Consider the following 14,702-nt stretch of genomic DNA (forward strand, 5'->3'; position numbering starts at 1 on the left):
TGGTTTTGCAATACCAAATTACCACACTTCAAAATAACACACACTAATGGCCAACTATGAATCCATGTTAAGCTAGACCGAATAACATAAGAACTATCCAGAAGCTTTTAAGAACATTATACTAAGGCCCTCCTCAAGTAAATAAACAATACTGTGGCTGACAGCTGCACACACTTCACAGCTTCTAAATGTTGCAGTAATCCTTATCAAACAAAACTCAAACCCGTCAACCAAACATTTTAGTTTGTACGACAAAGTAGAGGCAACTTTGAAAAAGAGTGCTTTAAAATTTGTATATTATATAGGTCTAGCCTTCCTCCATATGAGAAACCAAAAGGTCTTTCTGTTAGAACCCTCCTCTTCTAGTTAAATGCATACTGATTGCATTCATTGCTGTGTGACGGTGATGAACTATTATATTTTTATGCAAATTAGTACCAGTTAGCTTTGCCACCATTGGTGATCCACATTTTTTGTCCATTAATGATATATTCATCTCCCTTCTTCTCTGCTCTTGTTTTTAAGCCAGCGACATCAGATCCTGCCCCAGGCTCTGTGACACAGTATGCCTTGAAGAAGAAAAAACACAATACAAACCAGGTTAATAGGATTAATCGTAATAACATGGTTAACGGAAAAACTATTTTAGTTTTCAATATAACCATTTGATTTAAAAAAAACTATTTAAAAAAAATATGCAAGGTTTATGTAAACACAATTATCTTGTGATAATGGAAAATAATCCTAATTAACATGACATTAGTTATTACATCTGCAGCTATGGCGCAGTCTCAGAATGAACATCCTCAATCTATTCTTACTGCAACCTGAGGCATATTCAAATTTCTCAAGAGTAGTCACAGAAGTTGAGAGCCCCGGATTGTCAATTTTTAACCAATCTTCAAGTTCAATTCACATATATGAAAGATGATGAAAGCGGTGTTAAGCATAGTAGATAAGGGTGTGAGGGAGTTTAAGCAATCTCCTTTGCCAATCTGAATCTTAACTCTTCTTTTTTTTGCTTGGCAACTCTTTCACTTTCTCTGATGTCAATTAATGCCCACTGCAACACATCATCTGGATAAATAGAACAGGTACGGGTCTTACTGTATGCCCACTAAATACCTCTGTTTCCCCACTAATAAATATATCATTCTTTATCTCAGAACAAATTACCTCTCTACAACTCGAAAAAAGAAGCCTGACCTCGTTATCCTACAATGTAACTGCTTTTTAAGACTTTGTCTAGTCCATTTTATGGTTAACATTGGAAGTTATTGCTATAACGGGTTGTCTCTTGCAGGATTTCCCTGCTCTTCTCAGCAGGCAAGGTCACAGAATATTGGCCTGTCGCTGAATACCTGGGCTGGCGGCTAAAGTGAGTGGACTAATCTGAAAGGATGGTGGTCATGCTAGGACCTTCAACTTGATAAACTGTAAACTATTTTTTTAATAAACCTACACCATTCATCTACATGACCTGGAAGTGTGATGTATGCTTACCAAAACATAGCATCTATTTTTATGTTAATACATTTTTATTGTCAACCATGAAAAAACACAAAGAATCATTAATGTATCAGCTGTAGATAGTAACCATTAATATTGGAGATCAAGCTTTCCAACCCACTTTAATTTCATTGATATCATAGATAAACTTGTACTTAAAATAAAACGTCCATCATTAAGATCATATATAGGTTTAAAAAAAAAAAAAAACACGAGTGCACGTCAGGAGAAGTCATTCTTCACCAGCCCCCCACCTGTAGAGTTATCTTGCTTATAAATGCACTCCCAGACTCTCCTCTGTCTTCAGAGTTGCGGTCACTGGACAAAGAGCAGCATTCTCTCACTTTCACACACGGCGTTCCCCACTACATGTGGGCACAAGTAGAAAATATTTTGAATTGAAAAAAGGACTATCTGGTTTTCAAAGAAAGTGCTTACCCGTAGTGCATGTCTATCATTTCTGAGCTCGTGATTTAAAGCAGAAAAATATTCCATATTTAAATACTGTTACACTGTAATAATGTGCCTTCTACCACAGAATACATACTGGTGAACAGCATAATAAAATCAAATTAGTACCTTTGATAGAAAAACTTGATGTTTCCATAAGTCTATTCTGTTTTGTTGATTGTTGGTAGTCTTTGGCCTTCCACACATGGTTTGCTAAATTGACCAACCTGGGAGTAGAGGCAAGCATGTTGAAGGCTGCATTTCTGTAGGATTGAAGGACAATGGAGGGGGAGACATACAAGACAGTAGCTGGAAAGAGTAGATGCTTTCGTCTACTGCTTTTCAAGGAGGGACACTTCTATGGCAGCATTGAAGCACAAGTTACTACTTGTAACAATATATCTGTAAGAGACATTAGTTACTACTTGTAACAATATATCTGTAAGAGACATTAGTTAGTGATAGATTCCTTACCTTAGAATTTCCCCAGGCGTCAGACTGGATACGGAAGGTTTTGCTCATCAGTACCCCTGTTTTGCTTATCAGTACCCCTGCGCGTCAGTAGGTGGCGTCCTGCGGCTCCGCGCCCGTCACTGGCATCGTCAGCGCCAAGAAAAAACGTCACGGAGAGTACTTAGGTACTACCCATGCGCGCTGACGTCAGTTCTGTACACGACTTTCCGCGACAGGAACGCAGAGCCATGCAAGATACTGACCATTGGTGTTGAAAACTAGGGCCCTGAAAGGGATGACCTTAACCCTAGTAATCAGTTTGCAGAACGGGGAGGATGGGTGGGGCGGTAAAGAAGCTATCATTAACTGATGTCTCTTACAGATATATCGTTACACAAGTAGTAACTTGTACATCTGAAAGAGACACGTTAGTGATCGATTCCTTACCTTAGAATAAATACCACAGCAATACCAACCCCGGTGGAGGGTCTGCGAACATGATTACACCAGAAAGTCAGGGAGCACAGAACGGCCAAAGAAGCCATCTCTCCCGACCGGACTGTCAAGCAGTAGTGCTTGGTAAACGTGTGCAGCGAGGCCCACGTAGTTGCCTGACAAATGTCCTGCAAGAGAAAGCTGTGTCCCAAGGCAGTAGTAGCTGCCGTTGCCCTGGTGGAATGGGCACGCAGCCCCAGAGGAGGCTCTTTCTTAGCCACGGAGTACCATGCTTTGATACACAGAACGACCCACCGGTAGATTGTCCGCTTGTGCACGGCCCGACCTTTTTTGGCGCCCACATATCCAACAAAGAGCTAGTCATCCTCCTGGAACTGTTGTGTACGCTGCAAATAGAAGCGAGCGCCCGTTTTGTGTCCAGACAGTGGAGCCTCTCCTCCCTAGAGGGATGCTGAGGCAGAAAGAAGGTGGGCAAAGTGATGGCCTGCCCGATGTGGAAAGGCGTGATAACCTTTGGCAAGAAATAAGGACGGGTCCTCAGAACCACCTTGTCCGGGTGAACAGAAAGGAAAGGAGGTTTAGAAGAGAGAGCCTGGAGCTCACTCACCCTTCCGGCAGAGGAAGGCCGTCTTGAGAGTGAGAAGACGTAAGGGACAGTTATGAAGGAGCTCAAAGGGAGCGAACATCAGAAAGGTCAAGACAAGATTCAAGTCCCACTGAGGCATTATGAAAGGCAAGGGTGGAAACGTATGCGTATTGCCTTTGAGGAAACGGTTGACAACCGGGGACTTAAAAAGAGAAGGCTGATCTGGAAGCCGTAGAAAGGCAGAGATGGCCGAAAGATAACTTTTGATAGTGCCCAGAGCAAAGCCCTGCTGGGCCAAAGATCGAAGGAACAGAAGGACCTCAGAAAGAGGGGCACAGAGGGGATCCACAGCCTTTGCCGTGCACCATACCACAAATTTGTTCCACCTGCAGGAGTATACTGTTTTAGTGGAGGAACCCCTGGCTGCCAAAATAACATCACAGACTTTGGGAGAAAAGTTGAAAGCTGTGAACTGTTGCCGCTCAATCTCCACGCATGGAGGTGGAGGCTGGACAGGTTCGGGTGAAGGACAGTCTCCTGCTGCTGCGTGCGAAAGATCCTCCCGAAGAGGCAGACGGATTGGGGGATCGACCGCCATGCCTAGGATACCAGTATCTTTGTGCCCAATCTGGAGCCACAAGGATGACTTGGGTCGGGACGCTCCTGATCTTCTTCAGCATTCTGGGCAGAAGTGGTATATGAAGAAAGGCGTACAACAGACCGCAACTCCACTCACGGCGAAAAGCGTTGCAGAGCGAGTGCCGCCTTGGAATTTCCAACGCACAAAACTGATGACATTGCGCATTCTCTTCGGTGGCGAATAGATCTAACCAAGGCTCTCCCCACTGCACTGTTGTCCGTGAACATCTGCACCACGCATCCCTGGACAGAGGGAAGGAATGCCTTCAGTGAAAGTCAGATCACCCGCGGCTCCAAAAGGTTGATATGGAGCAGTGACTCCGCCAGAGACCAGAGGCCTCTGATCTCCGCCTCTCCCAAGTGGCCTCCCCATCCCAGGAGGGACGCGTCCGTCACCACTGTGTGCTCCGGTTGGGGAAGGGAGAGGGATCTGCCACTGACCCAATCTCGATTAGTGAGCCACCACTGCAATTGTTGAGCATGCAGCCCGAGATCTGGACATGATCGGACAGGTTGCCCTGATGCTGTGCCCAGTGGAACTTCAAATCCCACTGCAGAGCCCGCATATGCCATCTGGCATGTTGCACTAGCAGGATGCAGGAGGCCATCAGGCCCAGGAGCCGGAGGGTCATCCTGACTGAAACCCGGGATAGAGGCTGAAAGATCGGAATCATAGCCGTAATATCCCGGACTCGCTGCTCGGGAGGATAAACCCGAAACCGCGTTGAATCCAGAACCACTCCGCTGAAGGGGAGCTTCTGAGAGGGACTCAGGTGCGACTTCGGCACATTGATGGAAAACCCCAGCAGATACAGGAGGTCGGCCGTAGTCTGAAGGTGGCTAACGACCGTTTGGGGCGAACCTGCCTTCAACAACCAGTCGGCGAGGTAGGGGAAGACTGACACCCCAGACCTGCGCAGATGAGCTGCGACCACCTCCATCACTTTCGTGAACACCCGAAGGGTGCTGGTAAGGCCGAAGGGGAACACGGAAAACTGAAAATGCTCCAGGCCCACCATGAACCGCAGGTAACACTGGTGGGCCGGCAGGACAGGGATGTGAAAATAAGCGTCCTGTAAGTCCAACGCTACCATCCAGTCTCCGGGGTCTAGGGCAGCAAAGACCTGAGCCAGAGTCAGCTTTTTGAACTTCTCCTTCCGGAGGAAGCGATTTACGTACCAGAGGTCCAGGATGGGGCGCAGGCCTCCCTTGTCCTTCTTGAGGACCAGAAAGTAGTGGGAATAACAACCACTCCCTACTTCCTGCCCAGGAACACGCCAGAGCCAACGGCATAGGATCCTGTGGCGCTGGAGCCGCTGGCGGAGCCGCCGGGCCAACAGGATCTGGACACGGGACTGCGGTGCCCGAAGGCGCACCGGCGGGAGCTCGAGGCCTGAAAAGGCAGTCCATGGTAGCAAAAAACTCTTGCACCTGTTCGGGAGTCGCTGACGGACACGGGTAGGGCGGGTAGACCGTGGGACTACCAGGCTCCAGAGGAGCCGCAGGGGCAGAGCCCCTGTCCCCCTCTGAGGAGCGACATCGGGGAGCGAACAAGCTTCTTCGACTTCTTTTTATGACATCACTTACCAGAATCCGAGGGCAAAGACTTGAAGCTCGAGGAGCAACGGCTCCGGTCCCAGGAACGGCCCCTAGACCCGGAACGGCGGTGGGAGGAATGCAGAACCTTCAGCAATTTCCGGCGCCGCTCTCGCAAGGCCTTCGGGCCATGGCTCGACAGTCCCGGGAGTCGTGATCAGTCTCCGGGCAGTAGAGGCAAACATCGTGAGGGTCCGCCACCGACATATGACAGCGGCAGGCCCCACAGGACTTAAAGCCAGGCATGCCTACGTGCACCAGGAGAAAAACAGGGGACACACAAGTCTCAAAGTAGTAGTAAAAAAAAAACTAAGGTACTTGCTCAATCTGGATCTGCGCTTGCTGCCGCGGAAAAAGAAAGAACTGATGTCAGCACGCATGGGTGGATCCTAAGTACTTTCTGTAACGTCATCTCTGCACCGACGACGCCAGTGACGGACGCGGTGCCGCTGGACACCACCTACTGACGCGCCGGGGTACTGCTAAGCAAAACTTTCCGGATCCAGTCTGACGCCTGGGGATATTCTAGGGTAAGGAATCTATCACTAACGTGTCCCTTTCAGATGCTGGAAGTACCAAAAGGAAACTTTGGCTACAAATCAGAGAAAGGGCGTAATGTGATGGGTTATTAATGATGGGGTTAATTTCATCAGTTGGCTTGGTTTAGTATTGGATTACAGAACGCTTGATTAGCAAGTAAGGAGTGTTGGGGAAGATGGTGAGTTTTTAGGTCTCGCCTGTCGATGCGCATGCGCATCGAGCAAGGCGAGAGTATTGCGAGTTATCCACTCTTTATCCACACTGCAAGGAATCGTGGCGATTCCTTGCAGTGCCCGTGACTTTTAAGGTCAATGCGCATGCGCATTAAGCTTATGCGCATGCGCATTGACCTTAAAAGTCACGGGCGCGTGCATGTCCGTCTTTGTTTACCGTGTCGCATTTCTCCTCCCCCCTCCCCTCTCTTCCCTTCGGCTTGTTTGTTGATTTGACCCGCTCCGCCCCCTCCCCTTCCCACCGTGTCGCATTTCTCCTCCCCCCGCCCCTCTCTTCCCTCCGGCTTCGTTTTTTTTTTTGTTTATTTTACCCGCCGTGTCTCCGATCCTTTCGCTTGTTTATTTGAATGAGCGTTTCCCTGGCTTAGAGCGGCACCCAATTCATGGGTGCCTTACTTTAATGTATACAGATGCTTGCTCTCCTCCCTTTGTGAGTGTTTCTCTGGCTCAGGCAAGCATGCTGCTGGCTTTCACGTTCCTGTAGCTGTACCCTTTACATCCGTGTTCCTAACCTTACTGCTTCAGACTATTAAGCCACCTTCACACCACCAGCCCCCTTTAGCAGCCCACGCATGCTCCTCCGCACAGAGGTTCCAATCACAGTAACTGCATGCCACAGCTTCTTCGTAACTAACGTCCTCCTGTGCCGTGAACCTCAGAGAACGAACAAGAAAGAGGTTACTGGAGGTTCTTTCAGTGGGTACACACTCTCCCTGAAATCTCAGCTGAGGGGCACCGACAGCGAAACTGGTTAATGCAATCTAGTAGCACAATTAGGGGAGTGATGATCATTTTTATGTGTTGATACATTTTAATTATTCAATGAAAGTTTTACTGCATTTTTTTTTTGTTGGGTAGCTTCATCATTAACAATGGCGGCGCGTGCCTTTATTCATCTTTAATAATGGCGGTAGCATGCCTTTCTTTTGTTCTGCGCGGCTCGCCCATCTCTTTATTTACTTTGCTGTCATTCAGAAGCTGTCAGTGGTGGCCGCTGTTCAACAGCCTGTTGCGTTTTTGCGGTCACAGGAAACAAAGTTCCAAAACGTTCCTGGGGCCGTAATCGAAAAATGTCATGTCAGCATTAGGAATAGGCGTGGCAGAAAGCAGCATAGCTTTTTCACACCGCCTACAATGTCTCCAGCCTTATATCTGCTTTATTCGCTACAATCAGCAAGTCATGAATATTTGTTGGGCGAAGCGACATTTAACGCTTTGCAGTGAGTTATAGTGCGTGTGCATTTACACATGGGGAAGGGGGTTGTTAAGCGCCTGCTGCACAAAACATTGCTCTAGGAGCGCTGCGCAGCAGACAATGGAAATCCGATGGAAGTAGATAAGCACTAATCACTGGTTACATTCTCAATGGCTCCCAATGCTGATAAATAATGTTTAATATTTGTTATCAGACGCCACAGTGGAGCCGCTGCAGTTCTGTGTTCATTTCCACACAGAAAGCCGGCCCTCTTCTTTCTCTCACTAGCTCGCCTCCAACCCTCATCTCCCAATGTAATTTCATGTAATTCTTTTAGTGAACGACTTTATTACAATGATGCCAAATCCACGATAAGAAGACAAGCAGGTTTATTGCAGCACAGCTAAGGCGTCCGCCCAGGTTGATCTCCAGATGCAACTGGAGATAACTGAGTGGAATATACAGTTACAGGCACTCCATTAAGAATGTAGAACGCCATGTGAAAATACACAGAGCGCACAACAACCAGGCCTCATCAGCTGTACCTCAAAACAACCAGGACTCATCACCCCTCTCTCACAACAACCAGGCCTCATCACCCCTCTCTCACAACACTCACTCTCACTCACCCTCAACCCCTCAGCCTCACCCTCACCCTCACTCACCCTCAACCCCTCACCCTCACTCACCCTCACTCACCCTCACCCTCACTCACCCTCAACCCCTCACCCTCACTCATTCACCCTCACTCACCCTCAACCCCTCCCCCTCGACCCCTCCCCCTCAACCCCTCACCCTCACCCTCACTCACCCTCAACCCCTCACCCTCAAACCCTCACTCACCCTCAACCCCTCACCCTCAACCCCTCACTCACCCTCACTCTCACTCATCCTCACTCACCCTCAACCCCTCACTCACCCTCACTCTCACTCACCCTCACTCAGCCTCAACTACTCCCCCTCACTCACCCAAAACCCCTCACCCTCACTCACCCTCAACCCCTCACCCTCACTCACCCTCACTCACTCACCCTCAACCCCTCACCCCCTCACTCACCCTCACTCTCACTCACCCTCACTCAGCCTCAACTACTCCCCCTCACTCACCCAAAACCCCTCACCCTCACTCACCCTCACCCTCAACACCTCACTCACCCTCACCCTCCCCACCCTCACCCTCACTCACCCTCAACACCTCACTCACCCTCACCCTCCCCACCCTCACCCTCACTCACCCTCAACACCTCACCCTCAACCTCAACCCCTCACCCTCACTCACCCTCACTCCCCCTCACTCACCCTCACTCACCCTCACTCACCCTCACTCACCCTCACTCACCCTCACTCACCCTCACACAGTGCAATAGTTCTCAGACCATTTCAGTTAGAGCTTTTAGAAATGTTTATGGCTTTTTTTATTTGTAATACTTTAGCATTGGCTACAGGAAACAAAAATGCTAAACATTGACAAAAAAACCCCATAAACAATTCTAAAAGCACTAACTCTAATGGTGCGAGACCTATTGCATTTCCAATGCTTGTTAGAAGAAAGAGAGCATGAGGAGTTCAGATGAGATGGTGAAACCGTTGGGACATTGGAAGATAAAAAAAAAAGCTTTCTGGTTTCACAATAGTTGCTGAGGTGCAGCGCAGTGCGCTGCAGTTTAGGAGGTCTTGGAGGCGGACGGGGAAGGAGCGGAGAGACTACCTAGAGGCAGAAAGTGAAGTGCGTCGGCAACGGCCCCTGGCTGCCGACTGATGAAGAAAAAGGGCAGGTATTTCAAGTTGTATAAGCCCTTGTAGGTCTCCATGGACTCCAGCTCTTAGCAGCCTCATTTACTGCCTCATTTACACTCCGCTTTTTGGGACGAGCGCGGTAGCCGTAGCTCGCTGCCGCAGTTTGTGCCCCTGCAGCTAGAGCTGGGTGCAGCTTGCGGGTGGAGTGTGCTCCGCTCGATCCCTGTAGATTGGGAGTATTATACATTTAACCACAAAGAACCGAGTCATATGGACAGTTTTATCAAAATAAGAGCCACTAATATTCATCAGCCATCATTTGCTAGCTGTCAAAGGAGGTAAAAAGTGTCTACAGAAAGTACTTGCATGAAGTGGCCGACAGTCTCTCTTCCAAATGAAAAACAGGTACTACTTCTATTGGGCTTTTTAAATAAAATTTACTTTAAAGAATGATATGGTTTATTATAGCCCATAGGATTTTGGAGGGTACACATGTAGTACCGGTGGATTGTGAAAGTTACAACTGTGGCAACATTAGAACAGTCTATTTAAAACATCAAATATTTAGATTGAAAGACTTGTGGAGCGTTTGTGCTCCTCCTGTTGGTAGGATGGCAGTCTATATTTGATAAACTAGTGCTCTGCAGGCGGAGCCGATGAGAGCCGCCTTTTACCAGCTACTTTGTTTACAAACCCCCAGGCAGGGGTCTCCAGACTTGGATGGCAGAAAAGAACTGTGATACAACTAAGGTACATTAAAGTATTAGTTTCATTTTGAAATGGGGCAATGGAAACTCCCCCAGCCTACTATGAAAATAATAAAACCGGAATTAGAAATTGCCTCAAAGGGAAGGTGAGGCGCAGCGCGAGTCCTGCAATGGCAGAGGGACGGGTGACCGGCTCTACAAAAAGCTCAATTAGGAATTATTTTCGGGCTACCAGTGTGCCATTAGATTCGTCCTCAGACAACAGTGCCTTGGTCCCGGTTTGGACTAGTCTGGGCCCCTCTTCTTCTTTGGAGTCTATCTTGCACAGCACCAGCCATAATTTACCTTTGGTAGCGGGCATAAAACCAGCGTTCGTAATCATGCCTAAAGTTGACAGATGAAGTTTCAATAGGGGGTATATCAAGTTTCCACCACGTGGAGCAGAACACCTCGAACCCTGCCACGGCTTCCAGCCTAATTCACATTGGGGATAAAGTGGACCAAGTACTCACCTCACTGTCCCTGATTTCTAAGATCGGCGATAACGAATCAAATAATAATAAAATCTCAGTGGTTGCCCAAGTGTTGCAAGGTAATGATTCAGGGAGTCATTTTGCTTCACCTTTAGCCATAAAAGTGAAAGCCTCTCCAGAAACGAATGTATTGGTAAATACAGCTACAAACTCTTCATCTTTTATTGCAGCTACGATTGGAAGTGAAAATGCTATAGCTCAAGAGCAAAGAAATCTTTCGAATCAGTTTTTAGCTGCCATGGAAGCGCAAATAGAGGATACACTTAGCAAAACTCCAATGATGGGACGGAGGGTAGGTAATTACTCCCCCGTTTCAGATTTGCTCCCTGACAAGTTCTCAATGTTGGGGGATGAAAGCGCCTGACAGGATACAATGGCCAGGGCACTTCTTTGGTAGTCTACAAAAATGGAACTTCAGATAGATTTGCCTCACTCATTTGCAACACACCTGGCAGATATAGGGAGCAAATTAATACAATTGGATTTTATGTTAAGTACACTGGATTAGGATAAACTTTGCCCATGTTCCCCTATTATTAATAAGCTCAATGCTTTTCCAGGGGTATTGAGAGCATTGGTGAAAGGTATTAAGGATAATATTTCCAGGGCGGATATATCCTCTCTGGAAATACGTTTTATGGCAGAGGAGCTGACGTGCAATGAACGGGGGACGGAGGACAGGGGAATGGATCATTAAGGTTCTAATCTAATACAGTTTGCACACAGTTAGAGACAGATGGGATTACTCAATTAGAGACAGATGGGATTACTCAACAGGGTAAGTCTGATCAAAAAAGTAGCTCGATGCTTAGAGAACCTCTAATTGTAAGTGACCAAGTCCTGGGATTTCAAACCTGTAGTTCTGCAGAGACCACCGCAGGGACAAGTCTTTCAAGGAGGGCAAAAAAAGAAACTAAAAAGCCCCCCCCCCCCAAAAAAAAAACTACGCTAATTCCTAAACTATCAATAAATAACCCTACTACTGTAGACCCAATATTTGAGTAGACAAAGATGGTTAAGGATCAGCAAATAGTTCCTAAAGACATGGAACCACCTAGCCAGTTAGGTGATAATGAAATAAATATACAGGTTGATCTGCCTACCAAATTGCCTTTGGGGAAAGCAATTATTAATGTGGACTGGAGGGCTGAAAATCTTGGGCAGCGGCAAGAAGAACTCTGAATGGTTAAGGATGCAAGCACACAAGCAGTACGGGTGGGCCAAGAGCCTATAATTGGGGATCCCATCACAGGCGCTCAGGGGGTGGAATCAAGTATAGGATAGTCAGGCCCGCACTTTAGGATTGGATATCTGGATCCCCCCCCCAAAGAGAGCAAGTCATTGGGGGAAAGAATAACGTCGGGGATCCGGATTCTGGAGCAGGTGAATCTAAGCAGCATTCAAGGTTAGTCACCTACAAAGGGTCCCGAATAGGGGTCTTCTATACAATTGTAATACAGCAGAGGGAACAATGGAATAGGAGGATCCCCTACCAATTCAACCGGTGGTGTCAAGCGATGTTCACTTTGGGCAATAAATGGGTGATTGACAGCAAGCTCCAGGAATTGGTATGTATTCCCAGGTTCTGCCCCAGGGGTCCTCGGGATACGCTTAATAAAGGGAATGTGCTGAGATTGTGTACCCATATCCCAGCTCCTAACCATATTACCTCAGAGGATTTGTTATGGGTACAATTTGATCCTCTAGGTTTGAATGCCACAGGGGAAGTCTCGAGAATTTCATGAAGGAGTTGTACTTTGAGAGATGCAGTGTGGGGGTGAAAAAGAAATGTTTGCAGATTGGGGGATCTAACTAGTGAAATCTACTCCCCCTTTAGTACATGTATGCTTTACTAAACCAGCCCATAGGTCAGCTAACTCAAAGTATTCTTAAGGGCACATCAGGCAGAAGCAGATGCTGGAAATCAGAGGAAATAAAGAGGGCAAGAGCACTGATCATCATATATTCGCGGAATCAGAGAAAGGTGAGATTTAGTTAAAAAAAAAGCATTGGGCAGGAGGCAGGGTGATTGATGAATGTCACATATAGATCACTTGGCCTTTTGCCTCAGTTCTGATGGGAGTATACGTCAACCTAACTGGAAATTGAACTGAAGGGCCTTAATAAACCATGAGGCCCAAGACAACCACAATAAACTTATGGAACGTGGCATGGCTCCAAAAACCTATGGGAAGCAAAGGATAGTGTCTTTATTTGGGTACTGGCGACATCCTCTGTGTTCAAGAAACATGGGCACAGGCTCCCACTGCTCTACCAGGTTTCTATGATATTTTTTCTACTGCTTCTCGCCCAAGTCCTTTTGGCCGTCCTTCAGGGGGTCTATCAAATTTTATCAAGGATACAGCCAACCTAACAGGGATGGTTCTGGACAGCAATTGTTTGGCAGCCCAAGCTGTTTCTAAATATGTTCGGAAAACCAACACAAAACAAATGGTGCTGGTTGTGGATGTTATTTGAATGCTCCTAGGAAAGCAAGACTAGAGTTGGTAAATCATTTCCTTGAAAGCGTTGAAGGCCTCCTTCTAGATCATCCGCACTGTGAATTTATAATCACCAGAGATTTTAATATCAGGGGGCTGGAGGAGAACATTGTTGGAGTTTCCGATGCAAATGTTGACTATGGAATTTATAATTTTACGAAACTCCACAACTTAGTATCTGCTCAGTAGGAACTGGAGGTGAGAAATAAGGAGTCGATTTTCCCACCAACCTGTAAAAATGAATTAACCATTGATAATAGCTTTTTATCAACAGGTCTGGACGCTCGATTAGGTCACTTTGACATCTCAATAGAGCATAAAGTGACCACAACCCATTAGGGAGCATGCTGAGTCTTGCATTAAGACCAGCTGACAAATCCATCAAAGTGGGTACCTCAACAGGGGGGAAGAGTCTGTGAAGGTATATAGAAGAATTGGCTATCTGAATATAAACCTATAGTTTGTACCTGGTTAAAAGCACTGGAGTTCATTTTAACTATAAATCATCTAGAAGGTGCCTAACAAGAGTGGGGAAGACTGAGGGACAACCTACAAAAGCATCTATAAGAACAGTAGGGTAGGCCCAAAATTCAACAGGGAGGGCACAATCCAGCAAGGGCATGTAATTTTTGCAAGGCAATCATTGTTTTTAAGAGAACGCCGTGTAAAGTGCAGCGTGTTCACCGGTGTAATCCATCTAAAACTTTAGCCGCAGCAGTACAATTAGCAAAATGGTTACACAAAAATATTGTTTGGGAGCAACAGAAGAAAAGAAATGATAAAGAATGGGCCACAATCTTCCAGTTATTAAAGGATTCGAACGAAACCCAATTTAGGGCTAACATAAATAAATTAAAAGACAGTAACTCGATGAGGGAAAATGGAGTTTCTGAAGCAGCTTTGGCGCGCCATATTGTTGAGCTGTACCTGGAGCAGATTGTAGTGGCAGACGGTCCAGCCTCTATTGGATTATCAATTTTACCCTCTAAAGGAAATTGGTAGCATTTGAACCAAGTCTACAACATCAAGAGGATCCGGAAGCTGGGCTGGGACAGCCAGAGGAAGAGACCCATTTGGTTCAGTGCAAATTAACAAACAGTCGGGAGATGGCAAAAGTATTAAAACAGCTGAAATCCAATGGAGCCCCTGGCCAGAACAGCCTGCCATCCAGCATTTTTAAGGAGGCGCATATAGGTTGGGAAAAAGTGTAGTCAGCTCTCTATAATTATTCTTTTTAAACGCTGATGTATCAGAGGGTTGGAGAGGATTCATTTTATGCCCAATATTTAAGAGCGGAGATCGGACTCTGGACGCAAATTATAGATTGGTTGCCCGACTTGAAATTGAGGCAAACGTTTATGCCAGAAGTTTATTAGAACATCTAAACTTCTGAGCGACTGAGGAGTGCATTTTGCCATTCTTTCAAACAGGATTTAGGGCAGGGGCATTCACGGTAGACCATATTCAAGCTCTCTCTGTCCTCCGGTACCATGCCTTTCAGAGGGATAAACCACCACTCTTGTGCTGTTTTATAGACTACAGCGCAGCTTTAGATATGGTGGACAGG

The 14,702-nt window shown here is 46.6% G+C and overlaps 1 protein-coding gene across 2 annotated transcripts in view; it reads right to left on the reverse strand.

The window, feature by feature from the left end:
* The window catches only part of ACADM (acyl-CoA dehydrogenase medium chain), a 227,167-nt gene that overhangs the window by 119,750 nt on the left and 92,715 nt on the right, over window positions 1–14,702 (reverse strand). For both annotated transcript variants that reach the window (XM_078668541.1, XM_078668536.1), the window contains exon 7: window positions 439–569. In XM_078668541.1, coding sequence (XP_078524667.1) covers window positions 439–569 — 131 coding nt within the window. The remainder of the gene's footprint in view (window positions 1–438; window positions 570–14,702) is intronic.

Source organism: Lissotriton helveticus, chromosome 1_2 (assembly GCF_964261635.1).
Source record: "Lissotriton helveticus chromosome 1_2, aLisHel1.1, whole genome shotgun sequence".
NCBI classification, from domain to species: domain Eukaryota; kingdom Metazoa; phylum Chordata; class Amphibia; order Caudata; family Salamandridae; genus Lissotriton; species Lissotriton helveticus.